We start from the raw sequence: 27,054 nt of genomic DNA on the forward strand, positions 1-27,054 counted from the left end.
TTGGTGGACTCCAACATTTAGTGGATCAGAAGAGGAGGCAGAGAGTTCAGCAACAGGATTGACAGATCAAAAGAAGCCCTTGAGGCAGGAAGGAAACTAGGATGGTGTCCTAGAGGTCAAATAAAGACAGAGGTTCAAGGAGGAGGGAGTAATCAGCTGAGTCAAATACTGCTAGAAGTACTAGTAAGATAAGGACTGAGAGTTAACTGTTAATTAGGCATGATGATTGTATTACAAACAGAAAGGAGATAACGAATGCTCTTTCAGTCTTTCTTCATTGTATATACACATATTAGACAGAATTGGGAATCATGAGATGTTTGATAAATCAAAAATAATTGAGGGGCGCCTGGGTGGCTCGGTCGGTTAAGCGTCCGACTTCAGCTCGGGTCATGATCTCGCGGTCCATGGGTTCGGGCCCCGCGTCGGGCTCTGTGCTGACAGCTCAGAGCCTGGGGCCTGTTTCAGATTCTGTGACTCCCTCTCTCTGTGACCCTCCCCCGTTCATGCTCTGTCTCTCTCTGTCTCAAAAATAAATAAACGTTAAAAAAAAAATTAAAAAAAAAATTGAAGACGGTAAAGATCACATTACTGAAAATTATATTCTAAATATACTCCTTTTTTCTTTAAGATGGTGAATCTAAATAAATAAATAGCCACAAAAAGTATGAGTTTTTGAGAAAAAGCAAAAAACTATTACTCCCATTCTATTGGACTAACACAGCCACCATTAATTGGTCGTTCATTTTCATTCAGTGAATTCCTACTCGGCAGCAGACTCTGCTGGGGACATAGAAATAAACACAACAAAAATCTTTGCCCTCAAGTAATTCAGGGGCTAGTAGAAGAAGTTAATACTTTACAAAAACATTACAAAACTAGGGGAGCCTGGATGGCTCAGTCGGTTAAGCATTCGACTTCGGCTCAGGTCATGATATTGAGGTTCATGAGTTTGAGCCCCACATCGGGCTCTGTGCTGACAGCTCAGAGTCTGGAGCCTGTTTCAGATTCTGTGTCTCCCTCTCTCTGTGCCCCTCCCCTGCTCTCGCTGTGTGTGTCTCTCTCTCTCAAAACTAAATAAACATTTAAAAAAAGAATTTAAAAAAGCAATAAGTGATCTGATAAGGGTTATATTCGGTATACTGAGGGAGCAGAGAAGCTAGAGAACTTAACACTGGGTATTAAATGATAATTATGCAGAGTACCTTGGCAAACTGGAAAATTGCTCACGTTTTAATTTTAGTGAGAAAAACGAGATGGAAAATTGGGCATAGCCCATGATTCCAACCATGTAAAAATGTGATTCCTAAAGGTTTCCCAGTCAAGGTAAGTTTTGAATTGAGTCTTAGATGATGGGCCAGGCAAATGAGGTCAGGAAAAGTTGGGGGGGAGGGTGGCGGGAAGAGAGTTCTGAGCTGGGAAAAGGCAAGAGAAGGGAAACACAGTATAACTTGTTTGGCCACTGTAATAACTTTGGTGTGGCTGGAGTGTGGGCTTCTCATGAGGGAGTAACCAGGAATAAAACTGGAAAGACAGGCAGATGATGACAAGATAAAAAAGATAAAAAGAATCACATTGACTATATTAGCGAGTTTGAGCTTTATCCAATCGCTTAGGAGTAGCCACAGAAGAATTTTAAAGTGGAAAAGCAGACTCAGAGTTGGTATTACAAATAGAACCACAGCAGCTGGACTGAAAAGGGCTGAAACTCATGATGGGAAGACTAGTTTGAAAGCTTTTGCAATCATTTAGGTGGGAAATGATAAAGGCAATGGCAGAAGGTTGGATGGATGGATAGATGGATGGATGGGATGAATTCAAAGGGCTCTTGAGGAGACAGTGTGGACTTAGGGAATGGTAAAAGGATGCGGATATGGGGTGGGAGGAGTAGGGCAAACAAGGTTGACTCTCAGATCTTTCGTTTGGATAAGTGAATCCCTGTCCCTGTTCTTACTCCTGGCTGCCTTTCTTCCCAAGATAACAAACATAGGACAAAGAAATTGAGGGACTCATGGAACTCCAATCCTAGAGCTTAAGAGAGATGTGTGAGCTGGAGATACAGACTGAAGAGTCATCATTACATATGTGATTCTTGGAGTTACACGAGTGGATGAGACTAGGCAGGGAAGTTGTACATGTATCATTTGTGTGCTTTCCTTTCTAGTTATTTTCTTCTAACATATCTTCAATTATAATAATTGGGTATATACAATTTTCATTTTCCTTTTTTCACCTGACATTATACCAAAAGCTTTTGTCATGTTTCACGAGAGTTTTCAAGGCAGTCATAACTGTGGCTGAATAAAAATATAGCAAGAGGGTATGCTATATAGTTGACTTTAGCTCTGTGATAGACATTTTTATTCATAGTTTCCCCTCCCGCCCCCCCCCCCCCATTTTGGATTTTTTTTCTTAGGAAGGATTCTCAGAAATGAGAATATATTTGTGTGTTATATAGTTAATGTGTGTTGTATATCTATATCCAAATTACTTTCCAAAATGGTTGTACCAGTTTATGCTGATTCCAGTGTATAAAAATAAAAGTTTAGGGAAGCCTAGATGGCTCAGTCAGTGGAGCATGTGATCTCGGAGTTGTAGGTTCAAGACCCCCGTTGGGTGTAGAGATCACTTAAAAATAAAATCTCCCCTCCCCCCAAATAATGCAAGTTTAACTAGGTACTTGCCATAATTTGGTATTATACATTTGTGGCATGCATATATTGTTATTATATAGGTTTTACATTTTATTGAAGTAAAATATATGTGCACCAAAATGTACAAATCCAAGTGCACAGTTTGATGAATTTTCAAAGTGAACACACTATGTAACCTGACCCTAAATCAAGAAACAGAACATTACCAGTATCTCAGAAGTCTCCCTCACACCCCCCCAAGGCAAACCACTGTCTTGAATTTTAACACCATAGAATGGTTTACCAGTTTTTGAACTTTATATGAATGGAATCATGTAGTATGTAATTTTTCTTGTTTATCTTCTTTTGTTCAGCATTATGTTTATACAGTTCATCCATGTCACTGTCGGTGGTCGTTCGTTAATTCTCATTTCTGTAGTAGAGCATTCCATTGTGTGAGTGTTCCATAATATATTTACTCTGGTGGACATTTGGGTAGTTTCTGGTCTGGGGCTACTATCAGCAGTGCTGCTTTATGAAATTCTTGTAGATGTCTTTTGATGCATCTATGTATGCATTTCTGTTGGGAGTATACCTAGGAATAGAACTGATGGATAATGTTTAGCTTTGGTAGTTATACTGCCCTCAGTTTTCTAAGGGTATCACTTTTCACTCCCACCAGTGTGTGGGAGATCCCAACGCTCCACGTACTAGCTGACATTTTGTCTTTTTCACTCTAGCCTTTCTGGTGAGTGGCATTTCATTGGCTTTAATTTGCATTTCTTCATTAACTAAACATGTTTAGCATCTTTTCATATGTTTTTTGGCCGTTTGGATGTTCTCTTTTGTGAAGTAATTGTTCAAGTTTTTTGGTCCACTTTTCTACTATATTGTTTGTCTTTTCCTTATTGATTTGTAGGACACTTTTGTTGTTGTTGTTGTTTTACATATTCTGAATATAAGTCCTTTACAGATATATGTATTGAGAGTATATTTTCCTACTCTATGTTTGCTTTCATTACCTTAAATTGAGTTTTTTGGTGATCAAGAGTCTTTGGGTGATTATATTAATATAGTTTAATCTGTCAAATTTGTTCATTATGGTCAGCACATGTTATGTCCTATTTAAGAAACCTTTGCCTACCTGTAGGTCATAAAGAGATTTCCCTATGTTCTTTTTTTAAAGATTTATTTTTTATTCTCATATTTAGATCTACGATCCATCTGGAATATATTTCTCATGTGGGTATCTGACAGCCTAATTTATTGAAAAGATTGTCTTTTCCCTCCAATGCACTGGGTATTAGTATTTAAAGTTGTTTGTTGTTGTTGTTGCTGTTTCCAGTTTAACATATGGAAAGTGGTACCTCATTGTTTAATTTGAATTTCTTGTTTTTTAAATTTTTTATTTATTAAAAAAAATTTTTTTTAATGTTTTATTTATTTTTGAGACAGAGAGAGACAGAGCATAAGCAAGGGAGGGGCAGAGAGAGAGGGAGACACAGAATCCAAAGCAGGCTCCAGGCTCTGAGCTGTCAGCACAGAGCCTGACGCAGGGCTTGAACTCACAAACTGCGAGATCGTGACCTGAGCTGAAGTCGGAGGCTTAACGACTGAGCCACCCAAGCACCCCATAATTTCAATTTCTTGATTATTTGGGCCATTTGCTATTTCTCTATTGTATTAATTAAGACAGGACAGGTTATAAATAACAAATAAAGCACCCAATTTCAGAGGGTTAAAAAAAACATCGGATTTTTTTTCTGCATGCAAAGTCCAGCGCCAGTGTACCTACCACCTTATAAGGCAGCTGGGCTCCTTGTAGTGACTGGGAGATCATGTTACTCGCATCTTGTAGCTTCACATTATTGTGTGGCATTTGTAATCCCTGTTAAAGGAGGGGAGTGTGCCGGTGGCACACAGACTCTCAGATCCCTGGCCTGGATGGGACACGCCTGATTTTTGCTCCAGTTCTATCGTCTATACCTGGAAACATGGCCGCCTCTCACTGCAAGTAACCTGGAATGGTTTTCCCTTGTGCTCAGGGTGGAGAGGAAAACCAGATACCAGAGAGGTGGTGTTTCGACTACATTCCCACAATTAACTAATCCTATTTTCCACTTTGTGAATTGCTTGTGTCTATTGCAAGCACAAGGGGTATCTAATGTTTGTATTAAATCAAAATAACCTTTAAAATTTCTTGGCTTGAATTCTATTTTAACTTACTAATGCTATCTCTAATATAGTGCAAGCTTGCTTACTACATTTGTACCCATCCTGTCTTTTCTAGTCTTTTTGTGTTATTTCATTTAGATGTATTTTTTATAAGCAGCAAAGTATTGGATTTTAATTTTTAACACAATCTGAGAATCTTTTTCTATTAACAGAGAAACTAAATTTAATAACTAAACTTACAGGGCTTAGTCTACTAGTGCCATGTTTCTGTGCCTCTGTTTTCATGTATGCATGCTATTTCTTTTCCGTTTTGTCATTTGCTCTGCGGACCTGGTTTTGTTTGCTTTTATTTTCTACTGTGATTTTAGAAGGTCGGCATTCCTCTGGTTCTGCTAGTGGGTTCCTTAGAGGTTTACACAAATACTTTTAAAATCTACATTTGTTTAATTGTATCCACGAAAAGTCAAACAATAGTCCTTGGAAGCTCTATGGAGAAGGAGGTACCAAACATTTTTTTCCCGCATCTCCTGGTAATACTTCCTTTCGTTGCTCTTTATTAATCTAATCTGGGTTAGTAAATCCAATCATTTGAAAATATACAGGTTTTTTTTTCCCATAAAGTAATTGTTATTCCTACAAAACATTTGGATAATATCCAATAGTACAAAGGCCAGCAACAAGATCTGCCATCATTTTACACATTGAGAAAACCCCTGTTAATATTTTAGTATATTTCTTTTCAATTTTTTTTACCATATACATTTTATATGATTGAGACTATATTGTATGTGTAATTTTTATATTCTGTGCTAGTCACTGTAATGCTCTTATAAGCAAATCAGTTGTTTTTGGTTATTGTAAAATCTTCACAATCGTTTTAATGACCTTACTATAGTCTATAAAGTAGATGAGCCATAAGTTATTACCATACCCTTATTATTGTCCATTTAGGATATTTTTAATTTTTTATTGTTACAAATGATGTTGAAAGATTGTCTTTGTGAGAAAGAGAAAAAAATCACATTGTTTTTCTAATTTAGGATTATTTTCTTAGAATACATTCCCAAGATGAAATCAGTGGGTCAAAGGAATAATTTTTTAAAAAGATTTTTTTAAATGTTTATTTATTTTTGAGAGAGATAGACAGTGCAAGCAGGGTGGCAGAGAGAGAGGGAGACCCTGACGCAGGGCTAGAACCCACAAACTGAGATCATGACCTGAGCTGAAGTCGGATGCTTAACCAACTGAGCCATCCAGGAACCCCAAAAAGATTCTTAATGCATATAGCTAAATTGCTTCCCAGAAGAAATCCCTTCATTATAAAGAAAATCTCAATGTAATTACATTTTACATAGTTCAATTAGGCTTAGCACCACCAATTCTTCTCTCATTATTAGTGTTTATATTAACTATGTCTGCAGCTAAAGTCTGTTTTAGATATCTCTGCTAATTATTTCCAACCCTTATCCTCCAAATCATGAGTTCTTTTTATGATGCAGTGATTCATGATTTTATGATTCATCAAATTGTGTCAATTTATGGGAGAATGTTCCTGTATGCTTTTTTGTTGATTACCAATAAAAATAATGCTTTGACTTAATTAGAAGGTTTCTCTTCTGCATGTTGAGTAATAGATGACTTAGTTTCAGTGGAGAAAATTACTTTTGTTTCTCTCCCAACCCATCTCAACCCATAGAGCAAAGAGAATGCTAAATTAAAGATGCAGTTCTAGGAGGGATTGGAAAGTGTGTTGTGGCCTCTAAGCAAAGCAAAAAAAAAAAAAAAAAAAAAAAAAAAAGGGAGGGAGATAAAAGCAAAGATTGAACTAAAAGTTTAAGACTGTATGAAACTGAAAATATCTTCAGTTTGTTTATGGAATAGATCTGGGTTCTGATGGTTAAATTTTGAATCTTGAAAAGGAAAGAATAATTAGATCACTTTTTGATACACTTCAAGGCCCAGCTAGAATTGCTCTTTTTTTAGGGAGCCTCAAATGTGATCTCTCCTGCCTCTAAATTCTCCCACTTACCTATACTTTACCCTTGGTGTGAATCATTTTTACTTGGGATGGTAGTCATTTGCCTGACTATTCTTTGCTGTCACCACTAAGCTCCATGTCTGATTCACCTCTATACTCCCACAGCACCTGACAAATTGCTTTACCCAGGGTAGGTGCTCGATAAGTATTTCCTGAAATAAATGTTTATCAGTCCATAACTATTTTTACCAGTGAATATACAGGTCATCAAGTGTTCCCAAACAACTTTCTTTACAAAGTGCCCAAGATGAACAATAGTGAAGTAGCAGATATTTCCTTGAGGATTTTCTCATAGTGGCTCTTTTAGAAATTTCATTGTATGTTTATTGATTTTAACATATTGTTTTCTTATCTTCTCATGAGAAACCACCATTCATTTTCCTTTATATTAACGTTTTCCTTAAAAAAAAAAAATAAATAAATAACCTTCTGGGGTACCTGGGTGGCTCAGTCAGTTGAGCACCTCTTTTAAAAAAAAAAAATTTTTTAATGTTTTATTTATTCTTGAGAGAAAGAGAGACAGAGCATGAATGAGGGAGGGGCACAGCGAGAGAGGGAGACACAGAATCCAAAGCAGACTCCAGGCTCTGAACTGTCAGCACAGAGCCCAACATGGGGCTTGAACTCACGAGGCGTGAGATCATGACCCGAGCCGAAGTCAGACGCTTAACCAACTGAGCCACCCAGGTGCCCCATTGAGTACCTGACTCTTGATTTTGCTCAGGTCACCATCCCAGGGTCGTGGGATGGAGCCCTATATCAGTTTCTGTGCTGAACTTGGAGCCTGCTTGGGATTCTCTCTCTCTCCTTCTCCCCCCTCCCACTCACACACTCTGTCTCTCTCAAGATAAATAAACTTAAAAAACAAAACAAAAAAACCCTCCTTTTCATTTTCTCATTAAACAACAATTTATTTGCCCTTAAATGTGTGTTTATATGTGTTGTGTATATTCACTTACAATTACAAGTGCCAGGGTTTTGGGGTTTTTTTTTTCATTTATTCCTAATTTTTTATTGTTTATTTATTTTTAATGTTTATTTTTGATTATTTGTTGTTTATTTTTTATTTTTCATTATTTGTTTTTGTGTGTTTGTGAGCAGGGGAAGTGCAGAGAGAGTGAGACAGAGAACCCCGAGCAGGCTTCATGCTGTCAGCATAGAGCCTGATGTGGGGTTTGAACTCATGAACTGTGAGATCATGACCTGAGCTGAAATCTAGTCAGACACTTAATGGGGTGCCTGGGTAGCTCTGTCAGTTAAGCGTCTGACTTTGGCTCAGGTCGTGATCTCATGGTTTTTATGTTCCAGCCCCAAGATGGGCTCTGTGCTGACAGCTTAGAGCCAGGATTCTGCTTCAGATTCTGTGTCTCCCTCTCTCAGCCCCTCCCCGGCTTGCACTCTGTCTCTCTCTCAAAAATAAATATACATTTTTTAAAAAGTAAAAAAAAAAAAAGTCAGATGCTTAATCGACTGATCCACCTAGGTGTCCCTCTAACTTTTTATTATAAGTGTACTGTTTGATGACTTTTCACAAACTGTTTAACACATGCTTCTAAACAGCACCTGGCTTAAGGAACAGAATATTACTTGCATCTCAGAAAGCCTCTATTTGCTTTATGGTGGCATTTTTTACTTCTTTTTGGAGGGGAAAGAAATTCTCATCAATATTTGACATTTCTATAGGGGTACTTGACTGGCTTAGTCAGAAGAGCATGTGACTCTTGATCTTGGAGTGGTGAGTTTGAGCCCCACGTTAGGGGTAGAGATTACTTAAATAAATTAAAATTAAAAAAAAAAACCTTGACATTTCTATAAGTGTTTCAAAGTTTCTAAATATGTATGAGGTTATAGACATCTCTACTTATTTTTGTCATGTATCTAATTAAGAAAGATTTAGCACTTTATATTCCTTGGAAAAGCATTAAGTGATTTTGTAAATCTGGTTTTTAAAAAATCTTCATTAGTATATTTTTTTAGAGAGAGAGAGCAGGGGAGAGGCAGAGAAAGGGGGAGAGAGAGAATCCCAAGCAGGCTCCACACTGTCAGCGCAGAAGCCCGATGTGGGGCTCAAACTCACGAACAGTGAGATCATGACCTGAGCCAAAATCAAAAGTCAGATAATTAACCGACTGAGCCACCCAGGCACCTGATTTTGTAAATCTTAAACCTGTGTATTTGGAAAGATACTGTCAAAAAGTCAAGAGTGTTTGATGTTAATTTTTATAAAAACCACCATCACTTTCTGTGCCTACAAAAAATTTCATATTGCAGAAACAAAGTTCAGTGTAAGGTGTTGAAAATCTTTGATCTTCCCTCTAATGTGATAAATTTATATTTCAATTTAATCAGTAAAACAGAATGAGTGAAGTAGAACACTAGATTACTTGGTTTTATATGTTTTCTTAATCACTTTTCTAAGTAGGCTTAGTTAAGAGATACACTGTTGATTTTAAATCTGCTGTTTGAGTACTGTTTGCTTGTTGTACTTTGTTTTTGTAAACATGTTGTAATACTCATGTCCTTGGCGACAGCCTCTAGTGCACTCTGGGGAGGTAATATTGTTCTGAAGTTGATTATGATTTTTTAACCTCAGGCAGCGTGAACCAGTTTTGAAAATCCAGTAATTCCTGTTTTGTTACATATAGATCAATCCCTCTCCCCCATAAGTTGATAAACCTGAAGGAAGCCGTTTCCAATGCTGGAGAGAGCAGAGGAAGTGTGACCTAGCATATAATGCACAAAACACTGGGACAATCTCTACAGGGATGTGGAAACCAAAATATTTAAGCAGGCTTTGTGAATTGTGCAGGGCAGTTAGGACACAGCAAAATGAGAATTCTTCATAATCCAATGTGATGGAGTCATCTGTCTAAGCATCTACCAAAAAGACTATGGAGGTGGCATATTGCAATGGTAGGACAGGCATCTTTAGAGCTCCCGTCTGTGTGCCTACGTTTGGACAAAGAAGGAAATCAAATCTGGGGATGAGTCCAAGCAGAGGAGACAGGGTGGGCATCTAAGTTCAGTCTGATGAGAAGGCAAAGCTTTCTTCATTTCTTAAACATTTGTAAGATAATATTTCGTACATATAAGAGTAGATCACATACATGCATAGCTTAAATAAAAAGAATAAGACAAACATACCTCTGTACCTCCACCCAACTTAACACGTAGCACATTTATTGATGCTTATCTATCAAGCCCCTGTCTGTTCTCCATGAGTACATCACCCCTTTTCCTTGGCAGAAGTAACCACTCTGATTTTGGCTTTTCATTCTCTTTTCTTTTCTCTTCCTAGTTTTGCCATATATACATTCCTAAACAATATATCATTTAGTTGGAATGTTTATACATGGAGTCAAACTGACTTCATCATTCTTTAATTTGTTCTTTTAAATCAGCATTATACTTGTGAGCATTTTATTTTTTTATTATTTTTTTAATGTTTATTTATTTTTGAGAGAGAGAGACAGACAGAGCACAAGCATGGGAGGGGCAGAGAGAGAGGGAGACACAGAATCCAAAACAGTCTGCAGGCTCTGAGCTGTTAGCACAGAGCCCAACGTGGGGCTTGAATCCACAAACTGTGCGATCATGACCTGAGCTAAAGTCGGATGCCTTAACCGACTGAGCCACCCAGGCGCCTTGCTTGTGAGCATTTTAACTGTTGAATAATCTCCTATTGCGTGAAGACACATATTTCTATTTATTTATCCATTCTGTCGATGGACATCTGGGTGGTTTCCAGTTTTGGGCTGCTATGGACATTCTTGTTCTTATGTCCTATTGCACACAAGCAAGAATTCCTCTAGGATATATTCTTTGGAATGGAATTTTCAGGTCATAGAATTCAACTTTACTAGGAAGTACTCATTAACTACTCTCTGCTTAGTTCAAAAGGGCCAGATTTAATAAATAAAAATACAGCATGCTCAGTTTGATTTGAATTTCACATGAACAACCAATACTTTTTTAATGTTAGTATGGTCCATGAAAAAATTATATTTCATCTGGCAACCCTAACAAGGTCAGTAAACTTTACCAAATCACAAACATTGGCCAATGAAATATGAGGGGGTGGTGGAATATTTGGTCCTTTTTCCCTCTCCCAGAGCGGCCAACACAGCTGTTAGCTCAGGGGGCTCAAATGCTTGCTAACCAACTATATGGGTAACTAATTGGCTCAACCAATGTGCATACGGCGTCAACTCAATGCCAGGCAGGTGCTAGATGCTGGGACTATACCTGTAAACATGAAAGACAAGGTCCTTGTCCTCTCTAGGCTTTTAGCCAAGGTGAGGAAACAGAACAGTAAAGAAATGATGTATGCACTATGGGAGCAGCGGTATGCTGGTGAGGAAGCCCTGATTTGTAGCCTTTGATGCCTTTGGGGTTGTAAATACTCTTACCATGACTGACTTCAAGCTACCAGTGTGACATCACTGAACTCTGAGTTGGGGAGAGATGCACCCAATCTGTTCTCTGGGCAATATGAACGGGCTCCGACACCACACTGTATGGGGAATACTCAGGGCACTTTTTCCATTCTGTAGGCTCTTTTCTGGTTGGTTGGGGGAAAAGGAACTTGGGCATTAAGTATTTCCTCAACTTTGGAAGGAATCAAATAATAAATATAAAATGCATTTTTTATATCTATAGTCTTGTCTGCTTTGTAACTATTTTTACTATAGCATATACAGAGTCTAATAAATGTAGTTCTAAATTATGATTAGTATATAGATGGGAGCTAAGATATCCCCTTTGGTATATGACCTATCAGGAGACCCTCCTGCATTGCTCCCTCACTTGTATCCCGGCTAATCCTCATCATTCATTTATCCCATAAATGTTGACAGAGTGTCTGTGCCAGGCACTGTACTAAAGCTTTGAGTCTGTCTTCATGGAGCACTCAATTCACAGAAAGAACACTTTCCCCAGCTCATCCTGATTCTTTCTAGGCAGGTTTACTGCCTTCTCACTTATTCAGTTCACTCTTGTGTTCTCATGCTGGCTTTCCCTCTGGGCATATTTTCCCAAGGAAGCTTGCCAAAACTCCCCTTTCAATGATCCTTTCTTGCTTTTCTAGAGATTTCTCCATCCCCAGAGTGGCAGGTGTTCCTTTCTGTCCAAATCTGGACCCTCCTGACTTTTCTGTACCTTTTCCTATTGTGTAAATTGTCACTCTAGCCATCCTATCTCTATCAAATAATTTTTGAATGCCTCTGTACTAGCTGATGTGCAAGATGCAGGGGAGCCTCTACTCACCCTCTACGTTTTCATTATCATAATCATTTTATAAAACCATCTATTTGTATAATTTTTATGCTTTACTTAAAAAAATAAAATGATTTATTGTACCAAATTTGGAAATCATAAAGGAGAAAGAATAATTATCTAATGTCACAATCCAAGGCTAGCAATTAGGAACTATTTGGGGTGCACCCTTGCAGTCATTTGTTATGCATACTTACAAACTGGAATCATACCCACCTTTTCACTTACTACAGTGTGAAAATTTTATTATCTTTTTCAGTATTCTTTCAAAATCTGATTTTAAATGATGACATGATATTCCATTTTCAGGCTACCCCACGGTTTATTTAGTTAACTCTACTGCTGGCAGCAGCCTCTTTACAAGTTAGCCTTGATGATCTTTAATGTAAACTACAGGAATGCAGGAATCAATCATTTTATTGTCCTTCCTAGGCAGCACTTGTAACAATGTATCTACGTTGAATTATGTATATGCTGTGATCCTCTATTTACCATTTAAAATAAAAGGAGCAGGTCAGCATAAAATGTAACCTAGGTTGGTATAAAGATAACTGGAAGCTGTGGAGAAGGTTGGAAGATAACCCACCATCAAATCTCTTTGGTTGGGTTGTGTTTACTACAGGAGAGGAGCTAAGCTCTGAAAGAAGTCTTGGCATTGGTAGGAGATTTAGAGACCACCTAGTGGTGCTAACCTTTTTCACAGGTGAGGAAATTAAATCAAGAGGGATTGTTATCTGCTGAGACTAATACCCAAGTATCTTGACTTCCTGTCCTATTCTCTTTTCATCATACTCAGCTGACTAAGCTCACTTTTTTTTTTTTTTTTTTGAGAGAGAGAGAGAGAGAGAGAGAGAGAGAGCAAGCATGAGCTGGGGGGGGGGGGGGGGAGGGGTAGGGGAAGAGGAAGAGAGAGAATCTTAAGCAGCCTCCACGCCTAGTGCAGAACCCCATGTGGGGCTCAATCTCACGATCCTGCCATCATGATTTAAGCCAAAATCAAGAGTCAGGCACTTACCCGACTGAGTCACCCTAGTGCCCCAAGCTTACTCTTAAAATACAGAAAGAGCATATATTTACCTACATGTCCTTACAGGAACTGTTTCCCCCTTAGAGTGCATGTACTTTGGTATAAAAGTCTAATAATGGTAAGGTCCTAGATATATCTCCAAGAAAAAGGAAAACATATGTCCACAGACTTCTACACAAACCAATGATCATAGTAGCATTATTTGTAATGGTCTCAATGTGGAAACAATCCCAATGTTCATTAACAGGTTAACGGATAAACAGGGTTCTATTCATACAATGGGCTACTCTGGCAACAACACAAAAATATTAAGTGCAACAATGTAGAGTAAACTCAATTATGTTGAGAAAAAGAAGCTGGATGAGTACAAACTATATGATTCCATTTACCCAAAATTCTGGAAAATGCAAACTAAGTGACAGCAGATCTGTGGTGACTTGGGGATGCAGTTGGGAGTACAAAAGGAGTATCAAAGGTAGAGGAAACTTTGGAGACTGATGGATATATTCATTATCCTGATTACAGAAATGGTTTCACGGTTGTATACACATCAAAACCTATACTGTATACTTTAAATATGTGCAGTTTATTGTACATCAGCTATACTTCAAAAAGTTGTTTAATTTGTGAGATCCACCTCTTAAGTCTGAAATGCAGAACATGACTAAGAACTCACTGAAGAATCTGAAATATAAGAAAACTAAAATTACTTCTGGTGATAACTGACAACCAAGGCTCTATTCTAGTATGATAGTTTATCTGAACATAACATTACTATGAGAAATGCAAAGTCATAAAAATAAAAAATAGAAATGACATTTTTGTCCCCCTGGTAATCATACCATTTCCTCATGCCTGTACAGTTGCTCTATATCATAATCTTTTTAGTGTTCTAGTCAATTTGGTTTCTTAAAGGGAGCAATAACCTTGTTGTTTTTCCTGAGCTATTACACAGCTACTTTATGTACAAGATGCCCAATCCGTGGTGTGTCTTCTGTGTGTGGGTGTGAAGGTGTGGAGAAGGCTACACTGTATACATTTTAGCAAATGCTGTAACTTGCTTTGGGATTTTCTAGCCGTAACTCAGCGGCGGCATGAAAACAAGTTGGAACTTTCTAGAAACCATACTCTCCTACAAGATGAACACTGGATAGTTTCCCTAAATGTGTGAATTCATTAATCAAGTTTTTTTCTATCCAGATTATCCACTTACCGTCTTAAAACAAAGAATTGTACACCACACACAGAGTGCACAACACCGGTAAAGATTCTTTTTAGAAAACATTCATAAAGTTTTATTTTCGCCCTCCCCCGCCCCCAACTTATTTTCGTAGCTCTTCTATTCGGTAATCACTACAATTCTGCAGACGGGGAGACGCACGCAGGTTTTTTCGCACACTACAAAGGGGACAGAAAGAAGCAACTCTTAACTTTTCAGTTCCATTTTGAGAAATGATCACATCGAACTCCTGAGAAGGACAGCCCAGCGAGAGCAGAAGCATTTCTCCCCAGGCTGGGTGTGGGTCGGGAGCCAGGCGCGCTTCCGCGGGAGGGAGGGGGAGTCAGGTGGCAACGGAGCGGGAGCCAGAGCCGGCGGGGGAGCGTGCGGGGTGCGCCTCCCTCCGGCCGGCGCGGGGAGGCCGCCCCCGCGCTCTCGAGTCAGCCGGCCCGGGGCTCCCGCGCCGCGCTGAGATCCGCGGGTGCGCCAGGGGCGCCCGGCACCCGCGTCTCCTCCCTTACGCGCTCGCTCCCTCTCCACACCCCCCCCGCCCCCAACCCCTGGCAGGTCCCTCCCCCATGCCTGCTCCCGCGGCCGCCGCCGCTACCGGAGGCACAGGAGCCTCGCGATAGTGTTTGCACAGGCGGCGCGTGACGCCGCCGCCGCCTGTAACTGATGCAGAGGTTACCCCGCCGCCTCAGCCGCCACCCACCGCCCGCCGCCGCCGCCGCCGCCACCCAGGCGACGCCGGGGGCCGACGCACTGCAGAGGTGCCGGCAGGTTCCGCTCGCGGAAGTCTCCTCGGCCGGCGCAGCCCGCGCTCCGCCTGCACCCCGCCGGGCGCCCCCTCGACGCCTCCGCCGCCGCGCTCCTTCCCTCCGCCTCTTCCCCGGCGCGCCCGCCTGCTCCCTCGCTTCTCCCCCTTTTCCTCCTCCCCGTCCCCTCTCCTCCCCTCACCTCTTCCCTTCCTACCTCCCCCCCTTCTCGGTTTCCTCCCCCATCCCCTTGACTCTCCCCTCCCTGCCCTCGCTCCCTCGCTCGCCCTCAGCGCGGCCCCCGCCATGACGGAGGCGGGTGCCGGTGCCGTTGCCGCCGCTGCCGTCGCAGGGGGGGAGTCGGGTTCCCAGAAAGTAGCTTGATGAGTGTCCAAAGTAGCAGTGGAAGTTTGGAGGGGCCGCCATCTTGGTCCCAGCTCTCCACGTCTCCAACCCCGGGCTCGGCGGCGGCGGCCAGGTCCCTGCTGAATCACACGCCGCCATCCGGGAGGCCCAGGGAAGGTAAGCGCCGTCGCGCCCGCGCCCGCTCGCGGGCCTCGGTCTCTCGCGCCGCGGCCCCCGCGCCCCCCGGGTCTCCTCCGCCGACCCCGGGGTGGGGGATGGTGACGAGGAGGACGCGAGGCCGCCCGGCTCCGGGGAGGTAGTGCGTTGGCTGTGGGTGGTGGTTCGCGGGTGGCGGCGGAGACGGACGAGGGGGTGAGCGCTGGAGGGGACGGGGCGAGGCGCGCAGACTCGCATGGGGTTCCTAAGAGCCCGTGCTGCTAGGGTGGGAAGCCTCCCCCCGGACGCCAGCCCCTTTCTGCTCCATTTGCTAGTACACTCAGTACTCTTAACCTCCTGGCCTCCGGTCTCTGGTGGGTTTTCCCTCCCGTTGAAGCATTCATCCTCGAGCCCCCTCCCCTTCCCTCGCGCACTCCTCCCATAGAGGCGGTCCCCGCTCTGCGAGCTTTGCAGCCCGGGACCTGGAGGATGCCCCTCGCTAGCGGGGTCCCTGCCCTTTGGGGGAGAGTCGCTTAAATTATCAAAGCCGACTTTGATCCCCTGCCTGGCCCCTTAGAGCAATTTAAACGGCAGACTGACTCGTGGGCAGGCTTTTGAAACCACCCTCTCCAGATGGTTGCAACTTTCTCTCCTTCGCCATCACCCACTGCGTGTTGGTGCGTTATCTCTCTTGTGCAAGTAGGCTACTGTTCCCTGACAGGGTCGTGGGTTTTGTGGGAAATATCGGCGTGAAGGTTACTGCAAACACGCACCAAATCGGTTACAATTGTTTTCTAAGTTTTCTGGTTTCTTGCATGCAAGTGTGCTGCCACCAGATGTAGCAGTTACACAGCTAGTAAAGACACAGGAGTGCTTTTGACCAAGATTTCAACTTGCTGTATTTAACTTTAAGTATACGACATAAAATGAAATTTGGAAGAAGAGGCATTTATGGGGGAGGAAGAAATGCGCATGGAATCACGTTTAACGCTCTTTTGTCTGGGAAAACGTTTAGCGGTATTCATCAGCAGTTGGTAAATGGGTTGTTCACTCCCAGTTGTGTCACACAAGGAGACTGTAACCACATTTTCAATAAATGTCTGGAAGTGCAATAGTCTTGTGAATCCTTAAAGGAAACCAGGAGCTTTGGTTTATGTAGGTATTGGTGGGGTTAATTTATTTTGAAAATATCTGTCAATATTTACTACTCAGCCTTGACAATTGTTAATCAAGTGTTTTGTGCCCTGAATCTAGTGGTTCAGGCATAGCATTCTTTGTCATCTTGTTCCTGTGAGCATGTGTGAAAGTGACAATAGGCTCAAAGATTGGCATGAATTTGCTCCAGAAAATTCATGGAAAGGTTTGATTTATGGCATCCATTAAGCATGCTGAGTACATTGAGAGACATTTTCCCCTTTTCCATCTTACCCCCAACACTGAGTTCTGATTATTAGAAGATAAAAGTTTATTTATTAATTCAAATTTAGTGCATCTGGCGATTTTTCTTTTTGCACTTGAAAATTTGTAAATGAATGTTCCAAATTCTATTTTGTAAATAGAGCAGTTGGTGCTTTTAGTATGCTTTTATTTTTATCTGTAGTTTCATTAAGATACTTAATGATAGTGTTATCAGTAATAGTGTAATGAGTGATAGTAAATGATGGTCTTGGGAAAGACCATCTTTTTAAAAGGCTATACCTTTTTATCATTCATTTATTTCTCAAGTATGTATTGAGCCATTTCACTGAGCCAAGACGTAGTGTTGAATTGTTCATCTGTAACATCAATTATCAGTATTAGTAATTTAGGGGCTACAAAGTCTAGATTGTGAGTTTCTGAGGTTACTTTAACTCTAGTTAAAAAACTTCTATGTCATTCTGCAATTTTCCTGATGTTTGAAAATCCTGAGGGGTTAGAATAATTTAGCTTGAGCTTCCAAATAACTAGAATTCTTTGTAGCAGTTTGGATTACAGTAGGCTTTTATGTAAACTAAATTAGTGAATCTTTTGTTTATTAATAAAATAACAAGACGTGCTTTTGTGAACATTTATATTTCATCAAGTACTTCTGTGGCCACAGTGGTATATTTCTTTTTGACCAACCAGCATGTAAGTTAAAACTGTGTTAATTTTCTCTAGGGTTCTATGTATTTATTCTGAAGCTATTGTCTTTCGGGTATCATTAATGCTAATAGGAATTGCATATATGAAACCTTAGACATAATGATGGAGACATTTACTTTTGAGTGAGATCCCAGTGTTCATTTTAACAAGTGTTTAACATCTTTTGTGGATACGCACGTTAGTATATTGTATAAGTTGATGTAAGTTGAGGGAGTTTTGGACTTAGGGTGACTGTTAGTAAGAACCGTTAATATTAGTAGAACTTGAATATATGCATCTGGGGCACCTGGGTGGCTCAGTGGGTTAAGTGGCTGACTTCGGTTCACATCATGACCTCACGGTTTGTGGGTTCGAGCCCCACGTAAGGCTCTTGCTGTCAGCACAGAGCCTGCTTGGGATCCTCTGTCTCCCTCCCTCTCTGCCCCTCCCCTGTTCTTGCTCTCTCTCTTTCTCTGTCTCTAAAAAGTAAACATTTAAAAAAGAAAAGGATGTATGGATCAAGGTGAAAACAAACTTTGTTTCTGAAGAATTGAAGCAATTTCATGTAACATAACAGAAAAATTTAAACTCAAAAGATACATGGATGTATGTGTACAAAGCTACGTGAGGAACTCCTTCACGGAGTTCAAAAACATAGGCTGTTTTTGAAGATGTGTCAGAACTGTAAAAATTGATTATTTTGAAGTTTTGATATATTTGAAACCAAAAATTTAATAGTATACTGTGATTATTTTCAATGCTCTATATTTTGGCTCTCTTCTTTCCTTTCTCACTCTATTCTCATATTAATATAGTTTTGCTTGATTACAAATAAAATACACCTTTAAATATTGTAAGAATTAGGGATTTGTTGGAATTTAGTAATTTGTGTGATAGAGGATAGACCACTTCTATTCCCAAGAGTCCCAAGGCTTTTTCCTTGGGAAAGTCAGCAGTTGTCACTCTGGATTTCATGTTGGATCTTCTAAACCTGTGATCTCTATTCCATTTTTTAAAAGTTTATTGATGTATTTTGAGACAGAGAGAATGAGCTGGGGAGGGGTGGGGGTAGGAGGACAGGGAATCCGAAGCAGGCTCTGTGCTGACAGCTAAGAGTCCGGTGCGGAGCTCGAACTCATGAACCGTGAGATCATGACCTGAGCCAAAGTCAGAGGCTTAATTGACTGAGCCACCCAGGTGCCCCAATCTTTATCCCATTTTATCTTCTAATAATCCTGTGGTTAAGGAAATGAGAAGAAATTAAGTGCATTTCCAAATAAAGGTTAGTTTTGCTTTACTGAGGCCTAGGAACCTAGTGTCATATTGGCTAGAAGAACAGATGGAGTTTTTCTTGCCTATCAGTACATGGGTACTTTTGAATAAGTTATTGCTAAGAATCAAATGATTATACAGAAGACTTGGATTTTCTTTCTGTTCCATCTTACTAGATATGAATAATTTGCTTTATTTTTATGTAAACAGTGAAAGTAGTTTGGTTAAAAAGATAATACCACAGTGTAATTAAACTGTTGCTCATTTTATTTTCATATTTACAGACTGCATCCCTTAGATAGAAGAATTAAAGTATTTGACTCTGGATGATTAATACCTGTAGGGAGATGTTAAAAATAAAGGTGTACCAGATGGCCATTTAATTGCTTGTAGTCACTAGCTGGAGGACAGGGTTGTATGTTTAAGGGTTTTAGCTTAGGAATTAGATATGTAGTTGGTGCCTTCTTTACAGAGGCACATTTATGAATTGGAGGAGAGAGAAAAGAGAGCATCCCAGGATAGTTAGAGGTCTGGGAATCTGCCCTTGGGAAATACTTTTTTTGGTTTCAGGAACCCTTTGCTGTCTTAAAAATTACTGAGAACTCTAAAGAGATTTTATTTGGGATATGCCTATCAATATTTACTGTTTTAGAAATAATTTCAAAAGTACTATCTTATGTAAAAATAGTAAACTGATTACTTGGTAACGTTTTTAAATGAAGAAAAAGTATTGTAAAACAAAAACTTGAGTGAGAGTGGTGGCATTGTTTCATAGTTTTACATCACTTTAATTTCTGGCTTATTAGGAGACAGCTGCATTTTGCTTCTGCTTTCAGTCTGTTATGATTTATTTTGATTGAGGTATTGTGAAGAAAATCCAGCTTCATATAGATAGGTAATTAGAAAAGATGATGTATTTTAATAGTCTTTTTAAAGAAATTGTGTCTATTCTTCTTTGATATTACACCAAAATTTGACAAGTGGCAGGTTTTTTTAAAACGTTACTTCAGTGTGGAAGTACACCGTATTTCCGAAATGTCTCCAGAACCCACAAGAAATCTGTGGACTATACATTTATAGCCCAAAGAAGAGACCACTGAAATGGTGGGAAGCATGATAGCTGTCTTGTATTTCAAAAATGTAAATAGCAGAGTGAGTAGAATCATTCTGCTATTCTAGAATGTAGACCAGCAGGTGAAAGTTAGGCATAGATTGAATTCAGTATAATTTTTTGGCAAGGATGTTAGTAAGAACTGTATAGCAGCTAGACTTGTCCAACAGTGGAAAAAATTGCTCTTGGAAGTATTTAGCAATAAGAATTTAAAGCAGTCTACAGGGACATTTTTGGGCGAGGCAGAGATAAATTCTGTTGATTCTTATTTTGAGTGCTATTGGATTAAGTGACTTCAGGTCCCATCCAATTTAAAAATATAAACATTCTGTGATTCTTTGAAAATCACTTAATTCTATAGTTAAACTGTACTTATATGTGTGTGAATGATTTGAATATTCTCTTCAGTCACTGGTATGAAACTCTTGTTGACTTTATTTTGTGTTTTTATTGTGCTTTTCCTCTGAGTATTTTCTTGTATTTTCAGGAATCAACGCTATTAGTCTTCCTGAAATCTTGCTAAATTCCCTGTGAAATATAATAAGCTTTGAGGGCATTTTAGGGAATCAGATGCTGCTTATGATACAGTTTAGTAGAGTTTGTAATATATTCAGGCACAGAATTTTAGAATACTGTGGGGGCTGATTTTCAATTTTGAAAGAGAAACTCTCACCGGTCTTTATAGTCTTATTTGTAATTGTTTATGTGATTTCAGAAGGAATATGCTTAATCTGTTCTAATGGTTTTAAAGCTAGAGAGTCTGAAAAGAAGATACATGAAAGAAAAGTGTTGAAATTGATTACTCTTGAATTTAAAAATGCCTATTAAATATAACCAGGACATAAAGTAAAATGAAGAATTTTAATTCTCCTCGTATTCAGAGAATTATGCATGTAATACTTACCATTACCTGTAACAATTCATATTTTAATTTTATAAGGAACATAATCTCTTTTATGAGTTGGATTGAAAAGTTAGATTTTAGGGAACTTAAGCATAAATTCCCATAACTTCATTGAAGTTCAACTTAAGTGTAGTAAGTGACACACAGCTCGAGACTTCATGAACTTGCTGCAGTTGGATTTAGAGCTGTTTTTATAGAAGAGCCATAGGAATAAATCATTTAGTTTCATGAAACGCTTCATGCTTGTTAATCATTTCCAAAAATCTAAGAAAAATTTAGAAGAATAGTGTTATGAAGTAAGAGAAGCAGTATGGTACAGATGAGAAAGTACATTGATCGTAATTGAAATCCAAGTGTAGTCCCTGCTTTGCCATTAACTAGCTGTGTAACCTTGGGCAAGTTGATTATCTCTCTGCTTCAGTTTCATAAAATGAGAATTGTAGAGCTGAAAGGGACCTTGGAAGCAATTGAGTCCAAACCTCTCATTTTACAGATGAGGAAACTTAGATAATTTACCCAGGCTTTTATTGTGAGAGACCTGGGACCAAAATTCACTCTTCTGACTTTCAACTTAGTGCTTTTTCCATTATACTTTGTGGCTTCTTTTCATCTGTAAAATGAGGGGGTTTGGATTCGAGGCTGTCAGAGGTCTCGACCAGCTCAAAAATATTATTCTTTTGACATTTGTCCTAATATAACTTATTGGAGGAAAGTTTGGTAGCTTTTATTTATTGGTGAAAGAGATGTTTCTTGAAGAAGCAGTGTGACTTTTTCAAGGTTATGTTTGGGTTTGTTAAGGGAAGATATCACCTTCATTATTATGGAAAAAATTTTCAAGTTTATGAGCTTGGTAAGTAGTGTGCTGAGTGATCTTGTTTTTAATGATCTACTTTCTGAAACACTGTTATGAATATATTAAAAACAATGTTAGCTACATAAATAACAGTGTGGTACTCTGAAGTGAAGTAGCTAGGTTCTGGAGTGTTTCCCCCCTGAGTTAGGATTGCCATTATTTAATAGCACGTCCGTTGTGCTGTCTTTTATCACAGTTTTATTTGTGTTGCCTGCTAGATGGAGAAGTCTTGAATTCAGAGATTGTGTTTTGTTCATTTCTGTATTCTTAGTGCATACCAGGATGTCTTCTGTATTGGCACCCAACACAAAGTTTTGCTGAAAGACTGTTACGTCTTCTTAAAAATTGAGTGATTATGTATCTTAAGGTGCACATATTTTCAGACCCAGGAAGATGCTTATGTTAGTAATTCTTAGGTTATGTTTTAGAGAGTGATATTATGGATAGCACCAACAATAATAGCCACAATTTATTGTTTGCATATATTCATTTAATTCTCGTAACTTTGTGAGGTGTACGCAACTTTCATTCTCATTTTACAGATGAGGAAACTGAAGCACAAGAGAAGTGAAGAAACTTGTGTGATGCAGCAGTGAATGCTAGGGCTGAAATTTGAGCAAAGTCTGCATTTTAATGTAGTGTCTACTTTTTAGGTAACATATCACGAGGATATGTTACCTAAGATACAGAAATTTCGTTTTGGTTACTTTCTTAGTTATTTTTCCTCAACAGATTTTAATTTACTAATCTTTTAGGCCCATTCAGTTTACCTATAAACTTGTGTTAGTTTTTTTTTTTTTTTTTTTGCATGAGTTGTTTTTTAATGTTTTATTTATTTTTGAAGAAAAGAGAGTGTGTGTGTGTGTGTGTGTGTGTGGGAGAGAGAGAGAGAGAGAGAGAGAGAGAGAGAGAGAGAGAGAGAGAATCTGAAGTAGGCTCCAGGCTCTGAGCTGTCAGCACAGAGCCCGAAGTGGGGCTCAGACTCACAAACCGCGAGATCATGACCTGAGCCGAAGTTGGACGCTCAACCAACTGAGCCACCCAGTGCCCCTTTGCATGAGTTTTTATACACGTATGAAGATAAGATTAAAAAACGACACATATAATAAATCCCAAACCAAACAACCCAATTTAGAAAGTTATGCCAGCTGTGCAAATCTTACATTTCGTTTTTTCAGATATGTTTAGTTCTTTCATGGGAAATGTTAGAGGTACACTAGTGAAAAACCTTATTTTTATGTTTAATAATCTAAATTGGAATGCCATTTATCTTCCCATTTGGCCTCTTAAGCCCACCACAGCCGTAGCAAATAAACATTAGGGTTGGAACAAAGAATTTCCTACTGAGTACAGGAGGCTTTATAACCTGGTACATAAGGTTCTGAACAAAGTTGAGGTGCTTTGAGGCTTGAAGCAAGAGGCTTGAAGCTATGGCTTGTCTATAAGAAGTATTTTTTAAAGTGTTTAGTTTTAACTACTTTATTGCTTACAAAAAAAATCTCTTGATAATATGTATTATTTAGTAAATCTAACGAGAGACAGAGAATTTGACTAGGTTAATAGGAATTCAAAGCATGATGAGGAAAGACAGAGCTGATCCAGTGGGTAGGTTATGAAGCTTAAATCTTTTTTTTTTTTTTTTTTTTTTTTAACTTTTAAAGTTTCTTTTTTGGGGGGAGAGGGGAGGGACAGAGAAAGAGGGAGAAAGAGTAACCCATAGAGGCTCCATGCCCTCAGCATAGAGCCTGATACAGGGCTTGAGCTCACAAACTGGGTGATCATGACATGAGCCGAAATCGAGTTGGATGCTTAACCACTGAGCTACCCAGGCGCCCTGAAACTTAAATCTTCTCCTGTGGCTTCATTATTAGTTCTGAAATGTTGGGACTGCAGAAGACAAGTTATACCCATATTTAAGCAAAAATGTGTATATTCTACAAAGATGCATTACAAAGCCAAATATGAGTGACTTCTGGGATAACATTTGTTCTTCTTCACTGGTCACACTCCTAACTTTGTGCCTTCCTTGGAAACTGATTCAGCTGGAGGTAATGACAAACTTTTTCTAGATTTAAATTCTTAAGCTTTATTGTTAATAGTATCGCTAGTTTTGTTAAATGTGATACATTGTGTGATTTTATGATTGACACTTGACACTGTGTATGTGCTTCCCATCTGATGATAAAATATTGTGACACTTGTGAAGGTCATAGGGATTTGTATGAGGCCAGTCAGATTCCTCCTGTCTCTCATAAGATCTGAGGCATGTTCCACTTTTTTTTCCTCTTTGGATATATAATGTTTGCCTCTTTAAAAATACAGTTTTTCCTTTTTTCTGTGCACACGTTTTTAAAAATATCATCGTAATTATATGATTTAGTCAACTTAGTATGTTACTTGTTTTACTTATGTATCTTACTTACTTATTTTTTAATGTTCATTTTTTGAGAGAGACACACAGAGTGCGAGCAGAGGAGGGGCAGAGACAGAGGGAGACACAGAATCTGAAGCAGGCTCCAGGCTCTGAGCTCTCAGCTCTCAGCACAGAGCCCCATGCAGGGCTTGAATGCACTAACCATGAGATCATGACCTGAGCGGAAGTGAGATGCTTAACCGACTGAGCCACCCAGGCGCCCCTCATTTATTTAAAATATTCATATACTTATTAATGGTAGGCCCTATTCTAGGTACTTTGTAAATAGTAACTCATTTACTTGTAACAATCATACGAAGTAAGTTCTGTTATATCCCTGTTTTACAGATGAGAAAATTGAGGCCCAGAGAGGTTAAGTAACTTACTGAAGAACGCATAGAGAACATGTAGCAGAGCCAGGACTCAGACTAGGCTCCTGAGTGCATGCTCTTACAGTTACCCTATTTTGTCAACAGTATTCCATTGGATGAATGGACTATAATTTACTAACTTAAGCATTCTTCTTTAGGTAGTGTTTTAGTCATGGTTCTGTTGCTTACCTGTGATAAAAACTTAACATATGCCTTGGTAAATTAAACAAAAGAAATGTATTGGTTTATGTAAGTGGGAATTGTATGTGTGGAAGAGGCTAGAATGGCTTTGGAAATAGCTTAGATTCAAGATTTCACATAATGGCATTGAGTCTCTGTTTCCATTTCTGGATTCTTGTAGCCTCTTTTTGGAACTTCCAGACACATACCTTTTAGTGTAGCAACGACAATTGAAAGATAGCTTCCCTTTCCTGATGTCCACATGTCAGTCAGTTTTGGGTTGCTGCTTTTTTTTTTTTTTTTTTTTTTTAATTTTAGAGAGGGAGAGTGCGAGAGTGGGGGTGAGGGGCAGAAGGAGAGAGGGAGAGAATCTTAAGCAGGCTCCATGCTCAGTGCAGAGCCTGACATGGGGCTTGATCCCATGACCCTGGGATCATGACCTGAGCTGAAATCAAGAGTTGAATGCTCAGTCAACGGAGCCATCCCTACACCCGTGATGCTGATGTTTCTAATTGTCAGTTTCTTAACCAGTCACTGGGACCTGGGAGATGAAGTTCTGCAAGGTAACTAGCTACTGTGGCTGTGGGTAGGGTGAGTTGGGGAACCCACAGAAAATCATGATTGATAATCCCCTTAAGATCACACAGATTAGTTGAGTGGTAGTTTTCCTGAGAAAGGGATTATGGTGAACAAAAACAACTATGGTAGTTATTTAGGTTATTTTTTTCTTTTTATTTATTTTTAATTTAAATTTTATTGTTTTGGCTATTATGTAGTGGTATAATAAATATCTTTGAGTAAAAGATTTTTTTTTTTTTTTTTTCCCTTAAAGACAGTTTTCAGTGGAATTGTCAGGGCAAAAAATATGACAATTTTAGGACTTTTGATGAGTGTTGTCAAATATTATATTAAGGATTGTACTGAGTTCATATATCTGCAGTGCATGAGATGGGCATGTATTTTTGAAGCAGGTGAGGTTCAACTCATCCTATGAAGTACTGGGCTTAAATATTATTAACACAGTGCTTTGCACTTAATTGAAAGGTTGCAAACCTGACAAGGAACATGTATCTAATTGAGTTTGTCAAATGCTTTATTATATTTTTTCTGGGCATCTCTTACTCTATTTAAAAACTTTTTGTTTTATGCTTTTAAACATTTTAATAAACTTTTATGCTTTTATACAGTAAAAAACCTAAGGCTAGTAAGTGGCAGTATCCTGCAAGCTCTTGGCTCCTACTCCTCTTTCTGTCTAGTGTCTCCTATTTCTTTGACCTCGTTGACAGCATTGTCCTTAGTTTTTGGATATTGATACCATATGTAAAAAGCATTATGATGTAGTAAGTTAGTGTAACATAAGTAATAGTTATAAGCATGCAATTGTCAGACCTGGGTTCCCGTTTGAATTTTGTCACTTAAACTGTGGTTACTTAACCTCTCAGTGCCTCACCTATAGATTTTCTTGATTGTAGGTTGGGATACTAGTGGTAACTACTTCACAAGGTTGTGAGAATTAAATGAGAAATTCGTGGCACATTAAGCAGTCATTATATGTTAAATATTACTATTATATATAGATATAATTATGCTTTAGAATTTAATTTTTTTCTTTATTCAAATGGCAAAAAATGGGGCGTCTGAGTGGCTCAGTCGGTTTAGCGTCCAACTCTTGCTTTTGACTCAGGTCATGATCTCACAGTTCTTGGTTCAAGCCCCACATCTAGCTCCGCTCTGACAGCATGGAGCCTGCTTGGAATTCTCTCTCTGCCCCTTCCCTGCTTGTGCTCTCTCTCCCTCTCTCTCAAGATAAATAAGTAAACTTAAAAAAATATTTAAATGGCAAGAATAAGAAACAAGTACTATCTGGATAGAGGTCCCTTGTTGCTGGAGCACATTTAATTCACATGGATTGTCTCCCTGGGCTGTTGAAGAATTCTAGTAAAGTTGTGTCTGACAGAGGCAGATTTCGAACGTTGTTCAAAATTGCTACTTTCATTATTTTAGTTCTTGTAATTTTCTGTGGCTTGAGAATTGATCAAATTTATGAGACATGTTTATAACATTTAAGCAAGCATCAAGCAGTATATATTTGGATTAGCAGTGTTTATGCTTCATCTTGTTTTTCATATTGCTTTCGATATGCAGAAATATACTTGAAAGCACTGCATTGAAAATTGTAAAAGTGCCTTGTATTGTGTTTTTTCATGTGTTCTTATGTGTATACC

General features: G+C 39.2%; 1 protein-coding gene across 3 annotated transcripts in view; it reads left to right on the plus strand.

Annotated features, from left to right (window-relative positions):
- The window catches only part of TLK1 (tousled like kinase 1), a 190,975-nt gene that overhangs the window by 33,135 nt on the left and 130,786 nt on the right, over nt 1–27,054 (plus strand). Inside the window, exon 1 of one of the 3 annotated variants that reach the window (XM_060621609.3) lies at nt 15,024–15,643. The exons of 1 other annotated variant lie outside the window; for it this stretch is intronic. In XM_060621609.3, the coding sequence (XP_060477592.3) occupies nt 15,505–15,643 (139 nt within the window). In that variant the 5' untranslated portion in view covers nt 15,024–15,504. Of the gene's footprint in view, nt 1–15,023; nt 15,644–27,054 lie in introns of those variants that run through there. One more of the 3 variants, XM_081796367.1, reaches the window with a different exon arrangement.

This window comes from Panthera onca, chromosome C1 (assembly GCF_046562875.1).
Source record: "Panthera onca isolate mPanOnc1 chromosome C1, mPanOnc1 haplotype 2, whole genome shotgun sequence".
In the NCBI taxonomy this organism is placed as follows: Eukaryota; Metazoa; Chordata; class Mammalia; order Carnivora; family Felidae; genus Panthera; species Panthera onca.